Source organism: Numenius arquata, chromosome 1 (assembly GCF_964106895.1).
Source record: "Numenius arquata chromosome 1, bNumArq3.hap1.1, whole genome shotgun sequence".
NCBI lineage: Eukaryota > Metazoa > Chordata > Aves > Charadriiformes > Scolopacidae > Numenius > Numenius arquata.
The window spans coordinates 57,386,729-57,408,019 of record NC_133576.1 but is presented as its reverse complement, the minus strand read 5'-3'; the positions used below and the strand labels follow the sequence as shown (position 1 = coordinate 57,408,019).

The window sequence follows — 21,291 nt, the reverse complement described above, 5'->3', positions numbered from 1 at the left end:
GGTTTCTATCTCTTTCTTTCTCTCTTTCTTCCTTTCTTCTTTTTTTCTCTTTCTCCTTTTTTCTCTTTCTCTCTCTCTTTCCTTCTCTCCTTCCTTCCCTGCCCTGGCTGATCTCCAGTGTTACAAATTTGCTGCAATTTAGAGCTGAATATTCGAAGGTCGCATCAGCCATAGATTCCAAATGATGCACTCGGGCACAGAAGCAGGATTTTCTAGTCGAAGGGGCTGTATGCTCTGACAGAAGTGGAGTGAGGAGAGTCCTCTAGCACTTGCAAAGAGAGGGAAGAGGAGGAGAGATACCTTGCCAGGGGAGGTCCAGCAAGGGAAGATAGGGAACACAGTGGTAAATCATTAGCAAAGAGGATGAGAGAGGGATGATAGATGTCCCAAGTCACCCACAGCCAGGGGCAGGGAAAAGTGAGATCACTCAAAAGAGGGGGGTGAAATAGGGCAGGGAGACACTCTTTACTATTATTTGAAAGATGCTTTAAATCCTGTATTTTACCAACTTAGTTCCTGTTAGTCACTGTCTCCACACCTCAAGTCGTATCAAAGTCACTGCTGATTGCTAGTCCTTCACTGAGTTTATTTGCTCCCCGTTACCCTTTCAGAGTATCTGAATGTCCTACAAACATGGCCTGTATCTCACGAGACTGCTGTACGATTAGAAAATATTTCCTTTGTACTACTAACAAAGTCTGTCTGCAGGGTTGCATGGTGAATGTAGCAAAGGTAGGAGCAGCACCAGATTTTTCTGAGTCTCATGAAGATACACTCCTCAGTCACAAGACTGACAAGGCTCTAATTTATCTTCCGTACACGCACCTTCCCTCTCCACCATGATGAGATTTAATATCTAATCTCTATACAGAATAATAATATCTCAGCTGTCAAAAGCCTGAAATTCTTACATTGGGGGAAAAAATAAAGAATGTGTATAAATGGCAAACAAATAGTATTCTGACAATATTTAGTCTTTGCCAGTCAATATTGACAATATCAACACATGTAAGTAAAAATGTAAAATTTTATATAATAATCGACATGATGCTGGCTTACTAACATAAAATGTATGTGCATATGCACAGACTAGCCTTTATTTTAGGCCTGATCCTATTCCGATTTTAAATCCTGGCTTTAGACACCTCAACAGCAAATCTATAAAGGATTTTGACCACATTGAATTGCAAAGAATACAAGCCGGTTCTTTTCTCACGCTGCTGTAAATGAAGAATAACTTCAGTGGAGCTCCTGTGGCACCAGCAAAGGCCAACAGGTGAGGAAGCGGGGTGGCAGTGCTCTGTGAGGAGGTGGTCAGCCAGCCCTGTCCCCTCCCTGAAGGGAACAAAGCAAGCAGGGAACAAAGCTTGATGAGGGGTCTGGGAAGAGTATCTTGCTCTATGTTGCAAGAGGCTCCAAGGGGAGAGCAGTTCCTGGGGACGTGCCGTAAACCCTCTTGTCCTCTGTCTTTATTGAGGCACAGGTCAAGCTCTTTAATTCTTGTGGGCTCTCTTGTGTTCAGCTCTGCAGCTCTGCCTTCTACGTGAGAGAGGGGCAATAAATGTCCTCTGTGGTACCTTCCCCTGCTTGCTGGGGGATTGCTGACCATAAACAGGCTGGCGATGATGTTTGGGCTAGCAGTGACTTAATTAAGAGTCCAGCTGTGGTTTGTGTTATTTTTCCTGTGCAGTCTCCTGCTTGTGGCTTCAGGTGGTCAGAGGCTATCCCTGCTATAGGAGGGCTTTCCCAGAAAATGAGAAGACCTTCTCCTGTGCTGCTGAGAAACAATGTCTGATCCAAACTAACACCACTTGGGTCTCTCAGGTTTCTTTTCTTTGAAAGCAATATCCCAAGTACCTGTTGTGAGATTGGAGGCGTGGAGAAGGGGAAGGAGGTTGCCAGACAGCTCCTTTTCAAACTGGCAACCTGTCACAAGTGGGGTCCTTCAGTGATCAATACTGGACCCAACACTGTTTATTATCTTCATAAATGATCTGGATGATGGGATCAAATGTACCCTAACAAAGTTCACTGACGACACCAAACTGCGTGGGGAAGTGGACACTTCAGAAGGGAGAGCCACCCTGCAGGAAGACCTGGACAGGCTGGAAGAGTGGACTAATAAGAACCTTATGAAGTCCAACAAGGACAAGTGTAAGGTCTTATACCTGGGAAAGCATAACCCAGGAGTGCAGCACAGACTGGGATCTACCCATCTGGGAAGCAGCCCTGTGGAAAGGGATGTGGGGTGTACAACAAGCTCAATAGGAGTGAACTGTGTGCTGGTGCAGCAAAGCAAGACAACAGGATGCTGGGTTGCATCAACAGGGGCATCACCAGCAGAGATAAAGAAGTCATTACCCCACTGTACTCAGCACTTGCCGGGCCATACCTGGAATGCTGTGTTCAGTTTTGGTCCTCGCTATTCAAAAAAGATGTGGACAGGCTGGAGAGGGTCCAGAGAAGGGCCACCAAAATGATCAAAGGACTGAGAAGCCTGCCATATGAACAAAGGCTGAGAGAACTGGGTTTGTTCAGCCTTGAGAAAAGAAGGCTTAGAGGAGACCATTGCCATGTTCCAGTATTTAAAAGTGCCTTCAAAGAATATGGAGACTCCCTTTTTACAAGGAGTCACGTGGAAAAGATGAGGGGTAACGGGGACAAGTTACTCCTGGGGAGATTCCAATTAGACACAAGAGGAAAATTTTTCACAATGAGAATAATCAGCCATTGGAATAATTTCCCCAGGGAAGTGGTGCATTCCCCAACATTGGACACTTTTAAGATTCAGCTGGACAGAGTGCTGGGCCATCTTGTCTCGATGGTGCTTTTGCCAAGAAATGTTGGACCAGATGAACCTTGAGGTCGCTCCCAACCTGGTGTTCTATGATTCCATGATAGCGTAGTGGCTGTGCAACTGGGCTGTGGCTGGCACATCTCCAAGCTGTGCCACCCAGCCTGTCTCTGCTGCCTGACCGCTTGCTCCACCACCCTGCACCAGGCGCAGCTGCCCAGCTCCGGGCAAACTCTGCCTTGTGAGAGAGGTTATGAAGAGGTAGAGAGGCCACGGCGGATGAGGCAGAGGCAGCTCTGGGTGCTGGGGAATATGATCCAGCTGTGTGTTTCTCCGCTATTGCGTGTGAGACCTGAGGTTGCTATCACATTGCAAACCGGGCTCCAGTTACAGCGGCTTTTGCATCACGAGCCATGCAGTTACTGAGTACAGCCCTGCTCACGCCGATGCAGAATGAAAAGCTTTGTCGCGTGCAGGTTACAAGCTTTATGTTCCTGCAGAAAATGCCCGCAATGATACTTTCTTTCAGCAATTGCAATGGCATTGTTGTAGCTGTCTTTGGTCTGGGCAAATCAGTCGTAAATACAATTTATTGTTGGTGCACGTCCACTGACTGTGCCAACAGCAGAAGCTGTAGCCTATTGCAGCTAGTTTGTTTGTGTTTTATATTGAGTTCATGAATTAACTAGAGGACAAGGTGGACCATTTGTGTTAAAATGTAACTAGGAAAATGGCATAAGGGCATAGTATTTGACTTAAAAGGAATTTATTTAGTTAAAAAACTGTGTATGAAGCATGAGACTGCAGTTAGCAGCATTGAAAGCCCCTTTTGGTCAGTAGGTTATCTCATAACTGAACACCTCTTAGAATTGTTTTCCAAGTCCGAAGGGAAAATCTTTGAGAGGCAAATTAGCTGAAGGACACGCAGAACAGTGAACATGCAGTGTTTTTTATTTAATTGCTATTTCTTCAAATGGAAAATACGCATTTTGCTTTGCATTAATGGCTTCATTGTAATGATTAATGTCTCTGTGCCTTTCTGTGATTTTATTTCACTTAAGTCTGTGGTTGCCAGTAACAGTTTGTTAAAAGAAACAAGTGATGGAACATTAGCCACCTCACCAAGCACTAAGAAATTTTCTTTAACTATAATCTCTGCTCCTGTTACAGTCTCTTCTGCGTAACATGCATTTCCCTCCTTGTCCATGAGAATACAGTTAACTTTCAGGGTATAATGCAAGATCTATCTTTTAACTTGTGTCTGTGGGAGAAGGCAATCACAGCCCCCCCTTTTATTTCATTTAGTTAGTTAGTTAGTTAAAATTTTTTTTTGTTTTTCTGCATGTGACTTCCAGGATCATATAGGTCACCCCCTGGCAGCATTTCTTTGTTCAGGCTTTCAAGTATGCTGATGATATGACCTTTAGGAACCATCGCCCTGCAATATGGTAAGGTTGGGTCTATTCTGGTTGAAACCAGGTGTTCGGGTAGTTGCTGAAGGCTTTGTGAAATTCCTAAGCTAAAGCACAAATGATAGAGGAACCAGTTTTTGTAATGCTTGGTTTGTTGAGTAACCTTCAGCATCTACAGAACATAAAAGTAAGTGGATAATCTTTCAAAACTAAAACTAAAAAAATAACAAATGTGCACCTAAAGTAGGTTTTTTTTTTTTTTTAAATTTCACATGAAGCCATTATTTTAAAAGAAGTAAACTGCCAGGGACTTTGATGGAAGTTAATAGAAATGACTCTGTACTTTCCTGGAAAGTCACCTAAAAAGCAGTATACTATTTTGGCCTTGCTCTTAAAAAGATGTGTGCATGGGCTTAGCCTTACGCCACTAAAGCTCACACTACACTACCTTTGTAAAAGGACTTAGTAAAAAGACTATTCAAAACACAACTAGCTGTGATATCATTATGAGTTACAAAACTTTCCTGTAACTAAGAAACTGTACATACCAGTAAATCAAAACAATTCAAGTATTTATTGTTTGCTAGAAAAATAATGTCAGTTATGTAAACTGGATTGAAATATGACTTATGAAATTATGTTTTAGATCTGTGTGTGGTCCTCCTTCCCTTCCCGCACAAATAATAAATATGTGGAGATCTGTCAAATATTTTATGACACTGTTATTTTCTATTATGTACTCAGTTGCTTACAGAAAAAAATGACATGAACTGCATCTTCCACAATCTGCTCTGCGAAGGCAGTTTTCACCTACGATGCCATGTAATTTCTGAAAACAACTAATAGGTCAGAACAAGGAAACAGTTACTATTTCTTAGGTTTTTCATGTATCAGAGGTATTAACAAGCTGGAAAACAGGAAATCAAATTTTACCGTTCACTAACAATTTATCTTATTTTTTTCAGAGATGGAGTCTCTTCATGCAAGCAACGGTGCAAAGAATAATAAGAGTATTTGCACGCTGAATCGATACATGAAACTACAAGGTTGTCAGTTATATTCCAATTATATGCCTGGTGCCGTGGCTGGGAAACCTGCCCCACCAGTTGCTTGTCATCAAAGTCTTCTTTCATTTTGCAAAAAGAGTAAATGAGTTGTTATTAGGAACGACGGGGGAGATTCACTTGAACTGATTTGGGAAAAGCTAAATTATGGTTTTCCAGCCAACCATTTGCCTATGTTTCCGCAGCTTCACACGGTGACGTGTGGGATGTTTTCACTGTCAACAGGAAGCAGCTGCCAAGCCAGGTCTCGTGCCTTTTGGGCCAGGGCAAGTTTGACATGCTCTAAACCCTAAGATAAGTGAAGTAACATACAAATTAGAGTAACTGGTCCTTGGCTGTACTGCTCAAATAAAAATAGTTCCCAGGATCCCATAAATACTAAAATTCTGGGATCATACATATTACTACTAATCCTACTGGCATGTCTTTGGAAGTAGTATTTATTCGCCTTTTTTTTTTTTTTTTAGTACAACTTCAATCTCCCTTCCACACGTGATCACACAATTGTTTGCAGGACTGCTGCTGGCCGCGTTTGGAGTAAGTCACTGCATTATTATTTGGGTGGGGAGGGAAGGGAGAAAGGAGGACCACACACAGATCTAAACTATACTTTGATAAGTCAGATTTCAGTCCAGTTTACATTACTGACTTTATTTATTTCCAGCAAACAACAAATACTTGAATTGTTTTGTTTTACTGATATGTAGCATTTCTTTGTTATAGGGGAGCTTTGTAACCTGTAATGACATCTCAACTTCCCTGTAAACAGGAAGTTTGAAACTCTCTTCTTACAATACTTGTGTGGCTTCTGTTATCATGAAGTGCCTCCTTGTCTGAACTAATGTACCCTCATGAGAACTTTAAAGCACGCAAGGACCATCAATGCCCTTGCAGAAGGCGCACTGGACTGTATAGAAAGTGGCTCAGGAACCCAGCGTGGGTTAAAGCTTCCCGTAAGTATTGGGTTCAGCAGAGTATGTTGGTGTGGTTGGCACTGCCAAGTGCCGAAGGATGCCTGCAGTGCAGAGGTGGCAGGCAGACACCCAAGCAGTCCCTGTATTCTCCAAAGGTGCGCTCATGCCCATGGGGTGTTCAGGTCACACCTGTTGCACCTATAAGCTCACACTTATTTTGCAGAAATGAGAGGCATCGATTTCCCTGCCTCCTTCCTCAGCTTGTGGGGGTTCACTTTGTTAGTGTCTTGGAGATGACGCGTTGGAGATTACAATACCAAGGTAGAACGGGTTTGAACACAGCCATTCTGTCTTTTCTGATGAAGTGGGTCATATAGAGAGAGGAATGCAAGTTTTATAGTTTTATGGGTCAACAAAGAAGAGGAAATTGTCCAATGGGAAAGGAAAAAAAAAAAAAAAAAAAGAGACCCTAAAAAAGTGGCTGTGTTTGCAGTAAGAGATGTGGCTGGTAAGACAGACTATTGTGTTCTGGGATAGTGGGTGTTTCCAGTATCTTCCTGCCATCGTCCACTTTGGAAAAACTTAGACAAACTGAGGCTGACACATCAACAAAGGTCAAACGGTGTCTGCTGGAGTGTTGGAGAAGGGATTATTTGTTGTAATGAGACATTAGCATCACAAGTACTGAACTGGGTAGTTATCAATGAGTATCTTCAGACACAGGAAAATGCAGAATTAGCACAAATTCTTGACAATATTTTCCTTTACTTGTCAGCATAACATCTTTCTTGTTCAAGTTTATCTGTAAGACAGGTGTTCTTTTGTAAGGTAGTTTCAAGATTTTACTCTATTTTCATGGTAGTCATATAGTTAAATATGGCGACAGTTAGGTAAAGCCCTACATCATCTCCACATTGCTGGTACCATGTCCTCTGACTAGTATCTCGTACCTTACTGAAGATACATAAAAGGTCCAGTGACATCTTAGGACTCTCCAGGGGAAGAACAGAGCAGTTGAGAGGTTGTTCACTCTCTGCCTGCAGAGCCTTCTCAAGAGGACTCAGATTTTTTCTGAGCTACTGCAGGTCTTTGCCACTTTAATTCAGACTACAGAATTCAGTTTCTGAAATACACTTGCTCTCCTTTGAAACAATACATTTCAAAATGAGAAAATACCTTGACAATCCACTGTCCCTAAAGGGAGAAAGATTTCTGCATAACACTCCATCCTTAAATGCAATCATCAGTTATTCACCCACCAATAACTGCAACTATCAACCTATTCAGCATTCCATACATTGAGAAGACAGGAACAGATCTTCATTTCAGATTAATGGAATTAAAGGTTTGCATGTTTTGTGCAGTTGAGAAGGAGGCACAGATGCATGGTGTGGAGAGGATAAAGTAATTTAAAAAAGATTTTAAAAAGAGATAACAGGTCTTGGTTAACAAGGATGGAGGTGATGAGCCAGTAATTTTTTTGTTTGCTTTATAGACCGTAAATTAAATTGATAGCATTTTAACTGAAGAAACCCTAATCTAATATTTTCTAGTAAAAACATAATGTAAAATTACTACATTTGGATTTTATAATTTGCCAGAATTAATACTAAACAAGAGTCTAAAAATTAGACCACATTGACTTCCTAAATGTTTTGTGCTTAGGAATGTGGCTAACAACATTAGCCAGATGTTGCTAACAGTACAGGACTGCAAGCAAGTAGCAGGTAATCTGATTTCTCCTGGGCCAGACTGTATCTCAGCACCAAAGCTGCTGTGAAGAGGGCTGTTGGCTCTGCTGTGGGTCATCGCCATTCACAAGGATCATCTCTCCAGGCTGATTACCTTATCCCTTGAAATGCCCCAAAGAACTGCTGGGAGGAAAGGCTCCAAAAAGTAGTGTGAGACCCACAACCATCCTCTTCGATGAGATGCACCCAGCCCTCCCACCTTGGTTCGTGACCTGCCTGACTTTTAAGGTGGTGCTTGACCTGTAAAGGGAACATTTGCAGTGTTGCTGATGACAGAGGAGTAACAAAGAGGAATCTTGTCTCCATAAACAAGGATCTCTTTGCTCTTCATGTTAAAGCAAAACCTATAGAGAACATACTGCATCCAGCTCTGGAGCCCTCAGCACAGGAAAGATGTGGTCCCGTTGCAGCAGGTCCAGAGGAGGGCCACAAAAATGGTCAGAGGGCTGGAGAACCTCTTCTACGAGGACAGGCTGAGAGAGTTGGGGCTGTTCAGCCTGGAGAAGAGAAGGCTCCGGGCAGACCTTATAGCTCATTCCAGTACTTAAAGGGGGCTACTAAGAAAGACGGGGACAAACTTTTTAGCAGGGCCTGTTGTGACAGGATGAGTGGTAATGGTTGAGAAGAGAAGGCTGAGGGGAGACCTTATTAATGCCTATAAGTATCTCAAGGGTGGGTTGAAGGAGGAGGGAGCCAGACTCTTTTCAGTGGTTCCCAGTGACAGGACAAGGGGCAACGGGCACAAGTTGGAACATAGGAGGTTCCACTCGAATATGAGGAAGAATTTCTTCACGGTGAGGGTGACAGAGCCCTGGAACAGGCTGCCCAGGGAGGTTGTGGAGTCCCCTTTGGAGATTTTCAAGACCCGCCTGGATGCAGTCCTGAATAGCATTCTCTAAGCAATCCTGCTTAGAGGGGAGTTGGACTAGATGATCTATATGGTCCCTTCCAACTCTAAAAAAAAATTCAGTGAAATTCAGTGAAAACTAAAAGACAGTAGATTCAGACTAGATAGAAGGAAGAAATTTTTTACACTGAGGGTGGTGAAACATGGGCACAGGTTGCCCAGAGAGGTGGTAGATGCCCCATCCCTGGAAACATTCAAGGTCAGGAAGGGACAGGCTCTGAGCAACCTGATCTAATTGAAGATGTCCCTGGTCATGGCAGGGGGGTTGGACTAGATAACCTCTAAAGTTCCCTTCCAACCGAAACCATTCTGTGATTCTAACATGGCGAGATGCTTCTCTGTTAAACTGTGATGGCTGATCCCTCACTTCGGGTTATTACGTTATTGCCTTTCCTTACCGCAGCACCCACGCTGCACTTCCAGCAGCCGGATGGTGCTTTTGGGGTCACTACTGACGAGGGCCCATCGCACCTGGGGACAGAACCGAGCACTGCTGCCCTCCGGCAGCCCCGTTCCCGGGGCGGGAAGCCCGGGGGGGCTGGTAGGGAAACGGCGAGGATGGGCAACAGCGGGGCCGTGGCCCCCCAGCCGCCTGCCGGGGTTTGACGCCTCCACACCCGCCTGTGGGCGTCCCGGGGCTGGCGACGGGGGCGGTCTGTCGGTAATACCGCTCTAAAACCAAACCAACTCGGGAAAAGGAAAATAGAAAACGAGAAAAAAGCCGCCGAGGGGGGGCGGGCATGGGGGAGCCGTGCGGGGACCCCCGCCGGTTGCGGGGCGGAGCGGTGGGGCAGGCGGGAGCGGCTGCGGGCGGCTGGGGCACTGCGGAGCCGGCGCGGCGGCGGCGGCCGCACCGGGCGGGGGGGGGGGGGGGGGCGGGCCCTGCACCTTCCCCGCCGCAGCGCGGCACCGCCTCCCGCCCGCCTTCCCCGGCGGCGCGGCTCTCCTTGCCCCGCTCCGCCTGCGCCGCCCCGCCATGGAGCAGGGGCCGGCGGCGGGGTCCGCCGCCGCCGGTACCGGGAGTCTGCTGTTGCCGCTGAGCGAGACCGAGCAGCAGCGCTACTCCGAGCTGTTCTCGCGGTGCTGCCCCCCCCCCGAGGCGGCCGCCGGGGGCAGCAGCGTGGGCGAGCTGTTCCGGGCCTCCCAGCTGCCCCCGGACACGCTGCACCAGGTGGGTCGGGGGGCGGCCGGCTCTCCACGAAGTTGCGGGGACGGGGGAGGGGGACGCACGACACGGGACGGGACCCGCTGCCTCAGCAGCGCAGGAGAGGCGCTGGTGCTGCCTCCGCCGGGAAGTTGGGGGCTTCGAGGCCGGTGCCCCGGGGCCGGAACGAGCAGCGGCTCCTTCGGCGGCGGGAGCGGAGCGGGGGTCGGTGCGGAGCGGCGGCGGGCAAAGCGCGGCTCTCCCCCGGTGTCGGGGGGCTGCTTTGTGTCCCCTTTCTCTTCTCTGCCGAGCTGCTGCCGCCGGCCGGTGTTCGATCGCCGTGCTGCTGCCCCGCCGTTCCAGGTGTCTGTGTGTCGAGGACGGGCGATGTCCCGGTCGTTCGTGCCCTGAGACGGAGCCGCCGGGCTGGGCGACCGGCTGCCCGCAGCCCGGTGGCCTCTTGTCGCCCGCCTGCCCTCTCCTGGGTCCCGTCTGTGATGCCAGTAGCTTCCTCAAAAGGACCTCCGAATGTAATAGAGACCGCCCTGCTCGCAGAGCTGTAAGGGACATGCGATGCCTTTAATTCCTGGCTTAACACTGATTTTTTTTTGGTGTTTTTTTTTTTTAAAGTATTTCAGTGAAAAAAATCTAGGTAAAATGACATTGCGGTGTTTTTCTGTCTGTTCTTGTGAGCAAATACATCTAGATATTAGGAATTAGGAGGCTCTCAGGCCATCAGAGCAGCAGAGTCCCGGAAGAGGTCCCCAACCGAGGTGATGGGGGCAAACCCCTCCTCAGTTTTGAGGAGGAGCTTGGTCAGGGTGTGAGAAGGCTTCTTCTGCCATCCGGTTCTTCTGCCATTCAGTTCATCTGGGCTTGTGGTCTTCTCCACCTGTGGATTAGTAATTTGCCTAATACATCATAGTTGAATGATACTTCTGACAGTAAGCTAAATAGAGGTAGGGTATTCCTGTTGGTTTGTTTGTTTTTCAAATTATTGTATTTTATTCACAGGAATTCTGTTCTTCACTAGTCTTTATTTATCAAGCAGAAAAAAAGTTGTGTTGAAATTGAGCTGAAGTACAGTTATGCCTGGGCACCGCTTGAGGGTAACTAAGCTCCTCTGCTGCTTTCCTGATAGCTGTCAGGTCGTCTTATAGTGACTTACATAAATTCATAATACACAGGTGATTCTGAACAAAAAGGGTGGTATTTCAAGGATATTTTTTCCTCTCTTACTTGCGCTGTTTACCAGATCTCTAAACCAAAAGTGTTACCGAGCACTATACTACTACTTGATTTTGAGCCGCACTGTGGCCTTGGTCTCGCAGATGAATTGAGCAGTGAAAGCAGAGATTTTGGACAGATCTAGCACCAAGAGTAGGTCTTTTGCACAGAGGAAGAAGAGGGCATTTAATTTCAAATAAGAAGGCTTATTTAAGAAACTTGTTAAAGCCTTATTAGTAAATTTGTGTGACTTTGGTATTAGTCACTTCATTTTCCAAAGAAGTATGGAAAAAAATCCTATTTTTGCTATGTAGTTCTTTATCCTGGCATTCAAGTGAAATTTATTATCATAGTCTGTTTTGGGGGTCATTTTGATAGTCAGAATCAGAATCAGAATCAGAATCGTAGTGGTTGGAAGGGACCTCAGAGATCATCGAGTCCAACCAACAGTAAAAAAAAAAAACCAAAAAAAAAACAAAAAAAAAAAACCAAAACACCACAAACAAAACCACCCACGTGTGACTTAAGCCTAGAAACGTTGGGTTTTTTTTAATGTTGTTCTTATTTTTTTTTTTTATTATTTTAGATTATTTCCAGGTATATTTATGCTGTGAGGAACATGTTACTGGGAAACAAGCCTGTAATTGGCTTCAGGAATATTCAGATAATAAGGCCTGTGGGATCTGGGGCTGTTTTTCTTCCTCCTTCCTGCCCTCCCCCTCTTGTTTATATGGCACTAATCACAGTGGTGCTCTGCTCTATGGCTAGAGTGCCTGTCCTTGAAACCCACCACTGTCAGGTATTCTTACTAACATTTACCAGGGCTTAAGAAAAAAATGAATAAGTGTAATGTGGTTAAAAAAAAAAAAAAAAAAAGGAAGTGTGGATGTTTTGATAGAGAAAACCCCACAACATTGTTGGAGATATTTGCTGGTATTTTGTCTTTTGTCATTCTCTTAAAATGCAATCTAATGGTTTCTGTTTAAAAAACCCTACCATTCTAACACTTACGGGAACAAGGTCCAGAGGTTCATGGTACATGTTTTCTGCTACTGCAGGGAACACCCATTTTAGGCAGAGGCAGCTTGTTTGGGTTAAGATAATGTATTTTCTTTGAAATAACTGTTGATCGTGAAAGTTTTCTTTTTTTTTTTTTTTAAATTATTTTAAAAATTGCCATCTGTCACAATTAGTGCTTAGCATGCAGGTATCCCTACTGACCGACTGAGAAATGGTCATGCCGAGTTTTTCCGTGTCGGAAGTGGGGAGGTTTGGATGGGAAACCAGGTCTGGATTTCTACTAAGCAGAACCTACACAGTCCAGAAGGTCCTTAATACCGTTGCCTGGCCCTTGGGTGGGCTGTAAAGCTATGGACCGGTTTGTAAGTGATATGCAATTCACAGCTTTTTATTCTCAAGGTTTTCATTGAGGAGTGTTTTTTACTGATCGGTGTGCTTCCAGAACTGGCATTTAGTGCCATGGCAAAGTCTCGAACCTGTGCTGTTGTCTTCAGGGATTTGTACTTGGGTAATAAGTGGGATAAAGCTTTGAGAAAGAAGGAGCCTTTCCTTATAAAGTCTTTGATTGAGGTTTCTTGTTGATCAGGAAGATGCTCACAAGCATCACAGGAAATCTCTTTCCACCTTTAACTGTAATGGCAGGGTTTGTGATCTAGACAAAGATCACATGGGTGGTGCATCACAGCTGGAGTCCTGCTGTTGAATATGGCAATTCCTGTGGGAAAAGCAGTGATGCCTGCTCTCGAACAGCAAATGGGCAAGGGTCTTTGTTTGGCTTAAAGATTAGTTGGTTTGATCCAAGAAGTTGTATAGATGAAAGAGGCTAGGTAACAGAGAGCAGGTAGGGAACGTGAGAGCATGTGCCAGAAGAGGAAATGCTGGAAGAAATGATAAAAATCCAAGAGCAGCCAGGTCAGCAGGAGCAGATGGTGTGCACCCGAGAGTCCTGCATCTTGCTAAGAATAAAGTGATTGAACACAGATTCATCACACCCAGGCTTATTAAAGCTAGCTATTCTGCTGGGCAATAGCCTACAGTAGAGGTTGTACCTGTGTGACTTACCTTAAAGAAGGGATCAAAGAATGAACTCAGCAAGAGTTATTTCAGTTCTGGAAAAATGGTTGAAGTTAGCACTAAAATTAAAGACGTCAGACACTTCACAGGATGGAGAAGGGCATGGCAGGGACAGGACAGCGTGGGTTTTGTGGGCTGTATAATCATACCTCCCTTTTGCACTGAGAGTCTTCGTCTAGCCGTGTAGTGTGGCTAAAGGCGGAACCATTAAGATTTTATTTAGGCTTGCACAGAGCCTGTGGCAGACCTTTCACCAGGGGCTTTTAAAGGAACTCTGCAAAATGTCTATAATCTCTTGCATGAAAGATCCCTGCTAGGTTTGTTTTTATTTTTATTTTTACAAGGAGGAAGGAACAGACTAGTCATGTGCCATGCAGTTATGGAGACTGTCAGAAATAGAAGAAACTGAACAGCATCAGCTGGATTTATATTTACTCATGTTGGTCAAGTTGAAAATGTTGTTCCCTATGTTTTGGCTCCTAATAAAGGGAAGGAGAACTGAAAAGGAAAAAAAAAAAAATCCTGAAAAAATAAGTGTTTCGAACTCCCTGGGGCCACAAAACCCCATGGAAGCAAAGGTGGTCCCCAGCGAGCTTTGTTACCTAGCTCAGGATTGATCTGTTGGGGGACGTCTCTACATGTATAGCCAAGACTGGCTAGTTTGTCAGGGTGTTGGTAACTGGTTTGTTCTATTTTTGCTCCCTGAGTGTGTTGGGATGTCAATACCCCGCACCAACCGCTGTGCCCCAGGTGTCGATGATGGCTGTTTTGCCTGCTCTCCTTTTGGGCAACCAATTTGTGACCCCATTTTGAAGCTGTTCACCAGCGAGTACAGCCTCTGTTCCCTGAGTCCAGGACCCCAGAGTGCATTCATCATGGGTGCCAAGCACCAACGGGCTGATGTTTGCATGGATTTCAGACAAAAAAGTGCTTGATAGAGTCATCGCCAACTGTTCAGCAGAAGAGAGGTACCTTGTGCTAGTTTTACTGTTTTCTGGTGTTGCTGCGGTCTCTGAAGACTTTTGTCTGAGGAATCATGGAGCAGGATTAGACTCAAGATTTACACTGAAATGCTTCTCTCTTTTTATTAGTTTTTGACTTATTTGATTAATTCTCACTTGGTTGCTTGATGGTATCTTTAATTCCCAGTTTTATAAACCTTAATCTTATTTGCGGACTTGCGCTATCAGCACAGAGATCCAATTTTCTTAAGAAAACGCATTCTTTCCTCTGCAAATGAACACGCTGTGTTATTTTGAGCTCCGAGGATGACAAGTACTAATTGTATGATGCTGGAACTGCACAGATGCTGCATTTTTTTAGCTGGGACTCTCCTTCCAGCTCTGTGTGAATAGGGAACGCAGATCAGCGATCTTGCTTTTCTTCCACAGACTTCATGAGTTAATTTGTGTTTATCGTGACTTGTCTCTATAGTTACAACTCTACAGTTTAACTGTACTTTTGTGTTCAAAAAGCAGAAGTGTGAATAGATTAAAAAAAAAAAATTGCTAAGTTAATACTTCTTTGGAAAAAGGCCAATAAGGGTTGGCTTTTCCATACTATTTTTTTATTCCATAAGCATAAATTAGTACCTGCATGGTAGTTGGCGTGGGATTAACTGTCTGCCTCAAACAGGCACAAAAGAATAAGAACTGTGCAGTTAAAACAAGAGCTTTTTGAGTGAGGAAAGTCTGAACTTAACCATTACTTTTTAAAAGATAATATTCGCCCTGTTGGGCCCCTTCATAGAACTTGGCATTATGCTAGTGCTGGAAATGCAGTTTAGTTGACTGACGAACAGTGAGTCCATCAAAAAGTGTTGTTGGGTTAGAGTACATTTGGAGAAATTACATCCTACTGATGTCTTTGAGTCAAGAGGAAACAAAAGGGGGGTACAACTTCATGTAAGTAGTACAGCCAGAACAGGAAAGGAAAACAGACGTTTCTACATCAATACTTCTGGCCACAATCCCCGAAACTGTTATTGCCTTTCTAGAGTCATAAGCAAACTTGTGTTTATATAAGTAGGAGCATGCAAAATTGAGATTCAAAAAACATAGTAGTATTATTTATAAAACAAAACCCCAAAAAGCTAAATTATACCAAAGTAAAGAGTAAAACTTCACCTGAAGCAATCTTGATGATATATTCCATTAAAAAAAAATAATTGAAGTTCCAGTACCTCTTTAAACTATTGTTTATCATTTAAACTATCACTTAGTAGTCACTACTTAACAAGATTAATAGTTTTGAGTGCCTCAGCATTGAGATGCACAGTAGAAGATTTGTAGAAGCTGTTCCTTCCCAAGTGCGTTTCAAATCACGCGATAAAACCAAAGACTCGTAGACCTGCTTGTCACAGACATTCAGTGGGATGGTCAGAATTAGCCTGGTCAAGGCCTGCAGCCTTCAGTAATTAACCCTCATTACAACCAAGTATGAATTAATTAGTTTACTTTTCCAATAAAATAGTGCTTCGCTGTGCCATCGACTGAAAATAACTCTACAAGAGGAATAGAGGAAAAAGATCTATTGGGATGAAAATGAATAACTTTCTTCATGAGAGATTGCTGCAGTGTGAAGCAGTGGTGATGAAGAATAGTGGGTTTTTTTTTTTTTTTTTGAGTGGTTTTGTTATGGTACTTACCTAAGTGCAGTGGATTCACCAAAAAGTTGAGTATAATCTCTTCTACTCATGCGTGTATGTACAGCACTATGCTGTCAGTGTCGTGATGTTTATATACAGATTGATTCATGTTGTCCACAATCTGTTTTGCAAAGGAGACATTGTACACAGAATTCACCTGCTTCAGTGGGTGAATCTAGTGCGCTAGTGCGGATACCCCCCGCAAAAGAGGATTGGTATAAACTCTGAAAACATGCATTTAGCTGAGCTGAAAAAATTAGCCAAGGTGGATTCGTGAAAGATGGAACAAGCTTTTCTGTGACAAGGAATCAGAACAAATAACCTATTTAAGTTTAAAATATTACGAATTGAGAAATATGTTTAATATAATACCTGTAAAGCAAGATTCTTTGATGTATTAACATCTAAACATACCAACAGTATGGTAAAATAAAACATTAATGAGCAGTATGTGCTAGTTCGACTTTTGAAGACAGTCAAACAGTTGAACAGCTGAGCAAGTGGATAATTAACTAGAAGAGGTTGCTGAAGTAGAAAACCAACTGTGGAGAAACAGTAATCCCCTCTTCCTGAACAAAGGGAATATTTTCTTTTTTCAGTGTATTCAGGAGCATTATTTGGTGACCACTGTGTAAAACTGAGAACTCTGTTGGGAAGAACTCTTCCCCCCAGCTTCGCTGTTTAGACACGATGATGAGGTGGAAGGATGTGGTGGGACGAGATCCATTAGTTCTGTAACTTGGTAGGACACAGTAACCAGAAATAATCAGCTAAATCACTAACTGCAAATTATACTATTTACCAAAGTGTTTAAAAGACAAAACATGTTTTTATAAACTTCCAAATGTTTGTATACATAAGAAATCTGTGGGCTTTGTTTTCTAGCAGATGAAGATGGTTTGTGTATTTTTAAATTAATTCCAGTTTTCATCTAAATTTAACTTTGCATATATCACATGTACCTACACAAGTAGGTGTAGCTCTTATTAAAGATGATAAAGGAGCAAATTTCTTACAAAATAAAAATTAAGATGTATATTAGGCTATGTGGTGGCTTAAATATGTTTTAAAATGCTTAATGCTATATGTTAGTGAAAACAGAAATGTTACCACATTAAAAAAAAAAAAAATCTTACTTTAATGACCAACTGATGAGACAGGGCTTTATCTAGAAAAAACCCCAGATAGTTTCTGTACATACCAGCAATGAAATTAGGGTCTTATTTCACTGAATTTCACTGAATTTTTTAGAGTTGGAAGGGACCATATAGATCATCTAGTCCAACTCCCCTGCCGAAGCAGGATTGCCCAGAGCATGTCAGAGCATGTTACTCAGGACTGCATCCAGGCGGGTCTTGAAAATCTCCAAAGAAGGGGACTCCACAACCTCCCTGGGCAGCCTGTTCCAGGGCTCTGTCATCCTCACCGTGAAGAAGTTTTTTCTCATATTTGAGTGGAACCTCCTATGTTCCAGCTTGTGCCCGTTGCCCCTCATCCTGTCACTGGGAACCACTGAAAAGAGTCTGGCTCCCTCCTCCTTCAGCCCACCCTTGAGATACTTATAAGCATTGATAAGGTCTCCCCTCAGCCTTCTCTTCTCCAGACTAAAGAGTCCCAGCTCTCTCAGCCTTTCCTCATAAGGGAGGTGCTCCAATCCTTGAATCATCCTCGTTGCCCTTCGCTGGACTCTTTCCAGTAGTTCCCTATCCCTCTTGAATTGGGGAGCCCAGAACTGGATGCAGTATTCCAGTTGTGGCCTCACCAGTGCAGAGTAGAGGGGGAGAATGACTTCCCTCGACCTACTAGCCACACTCTTCCCTATGCAGCCCAGGATTCCGTTGGCCTTCCTGGCCACAAGAGCACACTGCTTGCTCATTGTCATTTTTCTGTCTACCAGGACCCCCAGATCTTTCTCTTCAGAACTTGACTCCAGCAGGTCCACACCTAACCTGTATTGGTGCCTAACATTCTTCCCCAGGTGCAGGACCCTACGCTTTTCCCTGTTGAGCCTCATGAGGTTCTTCCTTGCCCAGCTCTCCAGCCTGTCCAGGTCTCGCTGGATGGCACCACGGCCCTCCGGGGTGTCAGCCACCCCTCCCAGCTTGGTATCATCAGCAAACTTGCTGAGGATACACTCTGTCCCCTCGTCCAGGTCGCTGATGAATATGTTGAACAGGGCTGGACCAAGTATTGACCCCTGGGGGACACCGCTGGTTACAGGCCTCCAGCTTGAACCTGCTCCATTAATCATTACCCTTTGGGTAATTTCTTCGGACTTAAGTAATATTTTAAATAACATTTCTGCCCTGAATCTGCTTTGCAACCATCTTAAGGTGGTTGGTGCTGCCAGTTGCTTTAGACTGGGTGGTGGGTTTGGAGGGAAGTGCTAAAGAAGCCGTCTGTGTCCGGTGTCACCCTGTGCAGAGCACCCCTGCCCTGTGCAGTGGGCTCTCTCCAGCTGGGACGAGCCTTGCTTAAATCTACCCCAAGGTCACACGCTGCCTGTTGAATTGTCGTACCTGGATGAATCATTCAATGGCCCCCCTAATGAATAGAAATTACTGAGCAGAGCTGCAGGAGTGCCCCCCTTACAGCAGCATGATAAGAAAATAAAAATGAAGTATTGAGGAACTTTAGGTAGCCTGACTAGCAAAGCACATCTTCAGTGTTTTCTTCTGCCCTTTCCTTTTGATCTGTATGTTTTTTTGGTTTGTTTTTTTTTTTTTTTTCCTGCCCTGTGCAGTCTTTCCCCATCCCAAAAAACTGCAAATGGTTCTTCCAACATCTTACCCTTGCATCTGCATAGACCTGAAATCTGAACATGCACCTCGCTTGGTCCTCTTCTCTCACAGGGGGACCTTTGAGCAGGGCCACACTCGAAATGCTGGATTCAGACCTCGTCATTTTCACTGGCTTGGTGGCAGTGGTGATAACTTAAGAGTCGGCTGATGGGAAACACTTGGCTAAGCTTGAATTTAGGCTGTCTGAACATGGCCCGTGGTGTCTGCTCGCTCACTATGGTATGAGTCATGAAGCTGAATTCTACTTTCAATAGCAAATGTCTCCAGTGTTACTTGATGATTATTATTATTATTATTATAAATTTCGAGTGTTTTTTGGCATGAGCCTTTCAAATTCATTTACTTGTGTGTTTTGTGTGTTTTTTGTTTTTTTTTTAATCCTTTCTTCTTAGAGTCTCTCTTTCCACACCAAGAAACATTAGATCAGCTTTGGCATAGGTGACATTTCACATTTCATGCATTATTTACTTCTGGCATAATGCACACAGTGATGTCCTATGGAAGCCAAGATGATGGACTTTCAGAATAACACAATGTGTCTAATCATTTGCAAAACAGGGTGGCTGCTATGGGCTAACAAATACAGTCAGAATTATTTTGTTACCAACAGTAACAGCAGTGGAGCAGTAAAAGGTACAGTACTCGGAGGTTTCAGATGCGAAAAATAAAAATAAATGGGGAGGGAGGCAAAACCAACTCAATAGTATGATTTATTAATTTATTTACTTTTTTCTTTCCCTCCTCTTTGAATAATTGCTGCCTTTGTAAGAACAGCTGTATGTTTTAATAGGCATAAGCTGCCTTTCCTTTACTATGTACAGATAGAAATGCAAATACAAGCCGTGATATAAAATGTGCTATATAATGCTGGCATAATGTGCATGGGCGCTGGAGACGATGTCGTCTTTGAGTCTGTCTGATGTTGCTGCTTTGAAGTCCTGTGCTCTTTAGCTGGATTGAGGATGAACGCTTGGTTTAGGCGCAAAGAAGTAGGTTCTCACTGGCTGAATGATGCGCTTCAGCACATAAGGTGCAAGTATATTGAGTGAAATGGGTGATAATTTTAGGGTTTTGTTTAGTGATATGGAAGAGAAAAAAAATATAAGCTGCTTTTCCAAGTGATGTGTTGATTCAAACTAGAGGTAAATGGGGTATAAGATCGAGGAAGGGCAGGAAGTGTCTGTACACACACCATGTGCCATGGAGTTAGCTCCACAGTACGCCTTCGGTTAAGAAGTCTTTTGACAAGTCTTCAGTCTTAGAAAAATAATCCATAACTCTCAAGTAGAGAAGGATTTTAATTTGTGATATTGATTAAGATAAGTGCACAGCTGTAGAGGATAATGTTTTGGATGTTTGCTGCATTGCCTTTAAAAGTACCTGCTGTAGTTGTAAGCATTAGGGAGATGAACTTGGGAAGATACCAAATGTGATAAAATAGAATGAGTACAGGGCACATTTTTGTGGTAGCCAGTCTAGAAAATCTTATAGCAGTAATTACTGAAGAAAGAAGCTCATTTTAGAAAAAAATTATTTTGATGAAATAGGAGGTAAGTCTGTAAGAGATTTCTGTTTGTGGCAAAAACACATCTTGTGTCACAGTCTCCATTTTCTCCTGTATTAGTAGAGCCTCATTTTGACCGCAAAGCAGAACAAACCCCAGAAAAACTTTTTGTGGGAAACGTCAAAATTTCTTCTGATCTTCTAAGGCAAAGGTAACTATGAGAAATGTTCACAAGAGATGTTGGAGATGTTTAAAAACCTGTAATTTATTGAACTAAATCAAAACACTTTGTTTTGAACTGCTTAGATGTTAAAGCAGTGTGACATCTTAAATACATACATTTTGGGAAAGATGTCACTGATGTGCATCATCCCTTGTTCCTTTCTGTTCATTAGACTAATTCTGCCGTTACACATAGCAGTGATGGTGGGACAGGCAGCTTGTTCAGAAGGGAGACTGTGCTGCCTCAGAAACATCATCTGCTGACTAACCGCAAGGGTGTGAAACATCAAAACTACAGCTTCCACGAGACTCTGTGGTACCTTTGTATTAAGGCAGCCTGGAACAAAATACTTCATTTCCTGGCAGAAATTTGAAAGGCTCATTGGAATTGGAGTGTTTTGTTTGTTGTGGGGTTTGGTTTTTTTTTTTTTTTCAGGAAGAAACTCAATATTTTGCACTATTTTCAATTAGTCTAGTTCAAGATGACTAGGTCTGGTGGCTGCCATCTAGCTGGGGAGGAGTTGTCAGGGTTTCCGCATGTGGTGTTTGTCACTTCTTGGATACTAACTCCTGTTATTTTTAGCAGCTTGAAGCACTTTTTGCCACTGCTTTCAGAATGAGGACTGGGAGACACCAAGCGTCAGATCTGCCATGCAGAGCTGTCCGTAATTGATCCTCATTCTGAGAAGTGAGAAGCAAATGTTTAAATCTTAGACTTCTAATTAGAAAAGTTTTTTCTATCATTATTGGAAGCTGTGGAAGTCCTAGATAATTGCAGCTGCTAGAAATGTTCTCCTGTTTACCTATGTG

General features: G+C 43.6%; 1 protein-coding gene across 1 annotated transcript in view; it reads left to right on the top strand.

Annotated features, from left to right (window-relative positions):
* Window positions 1-9,818: 9,818 nt before the first annotated feature.
* Window positions 9,819-21,291, top strand: part of REPS2 (RALBP1 associated Eps domain containing 2) — a 107,574-nt gene continuing 96,101 nt past the window's right edge. The window contains exon 1 of the mRNA XM_074151593.1: window positions 9,819-10,013. Coding sequence (XP_074007694.1) covers window positions 9,819-10,013 — 195 coding nt within the window. The remainder of the gene's footprint in view (window positions 10,014-21,291) is intronic.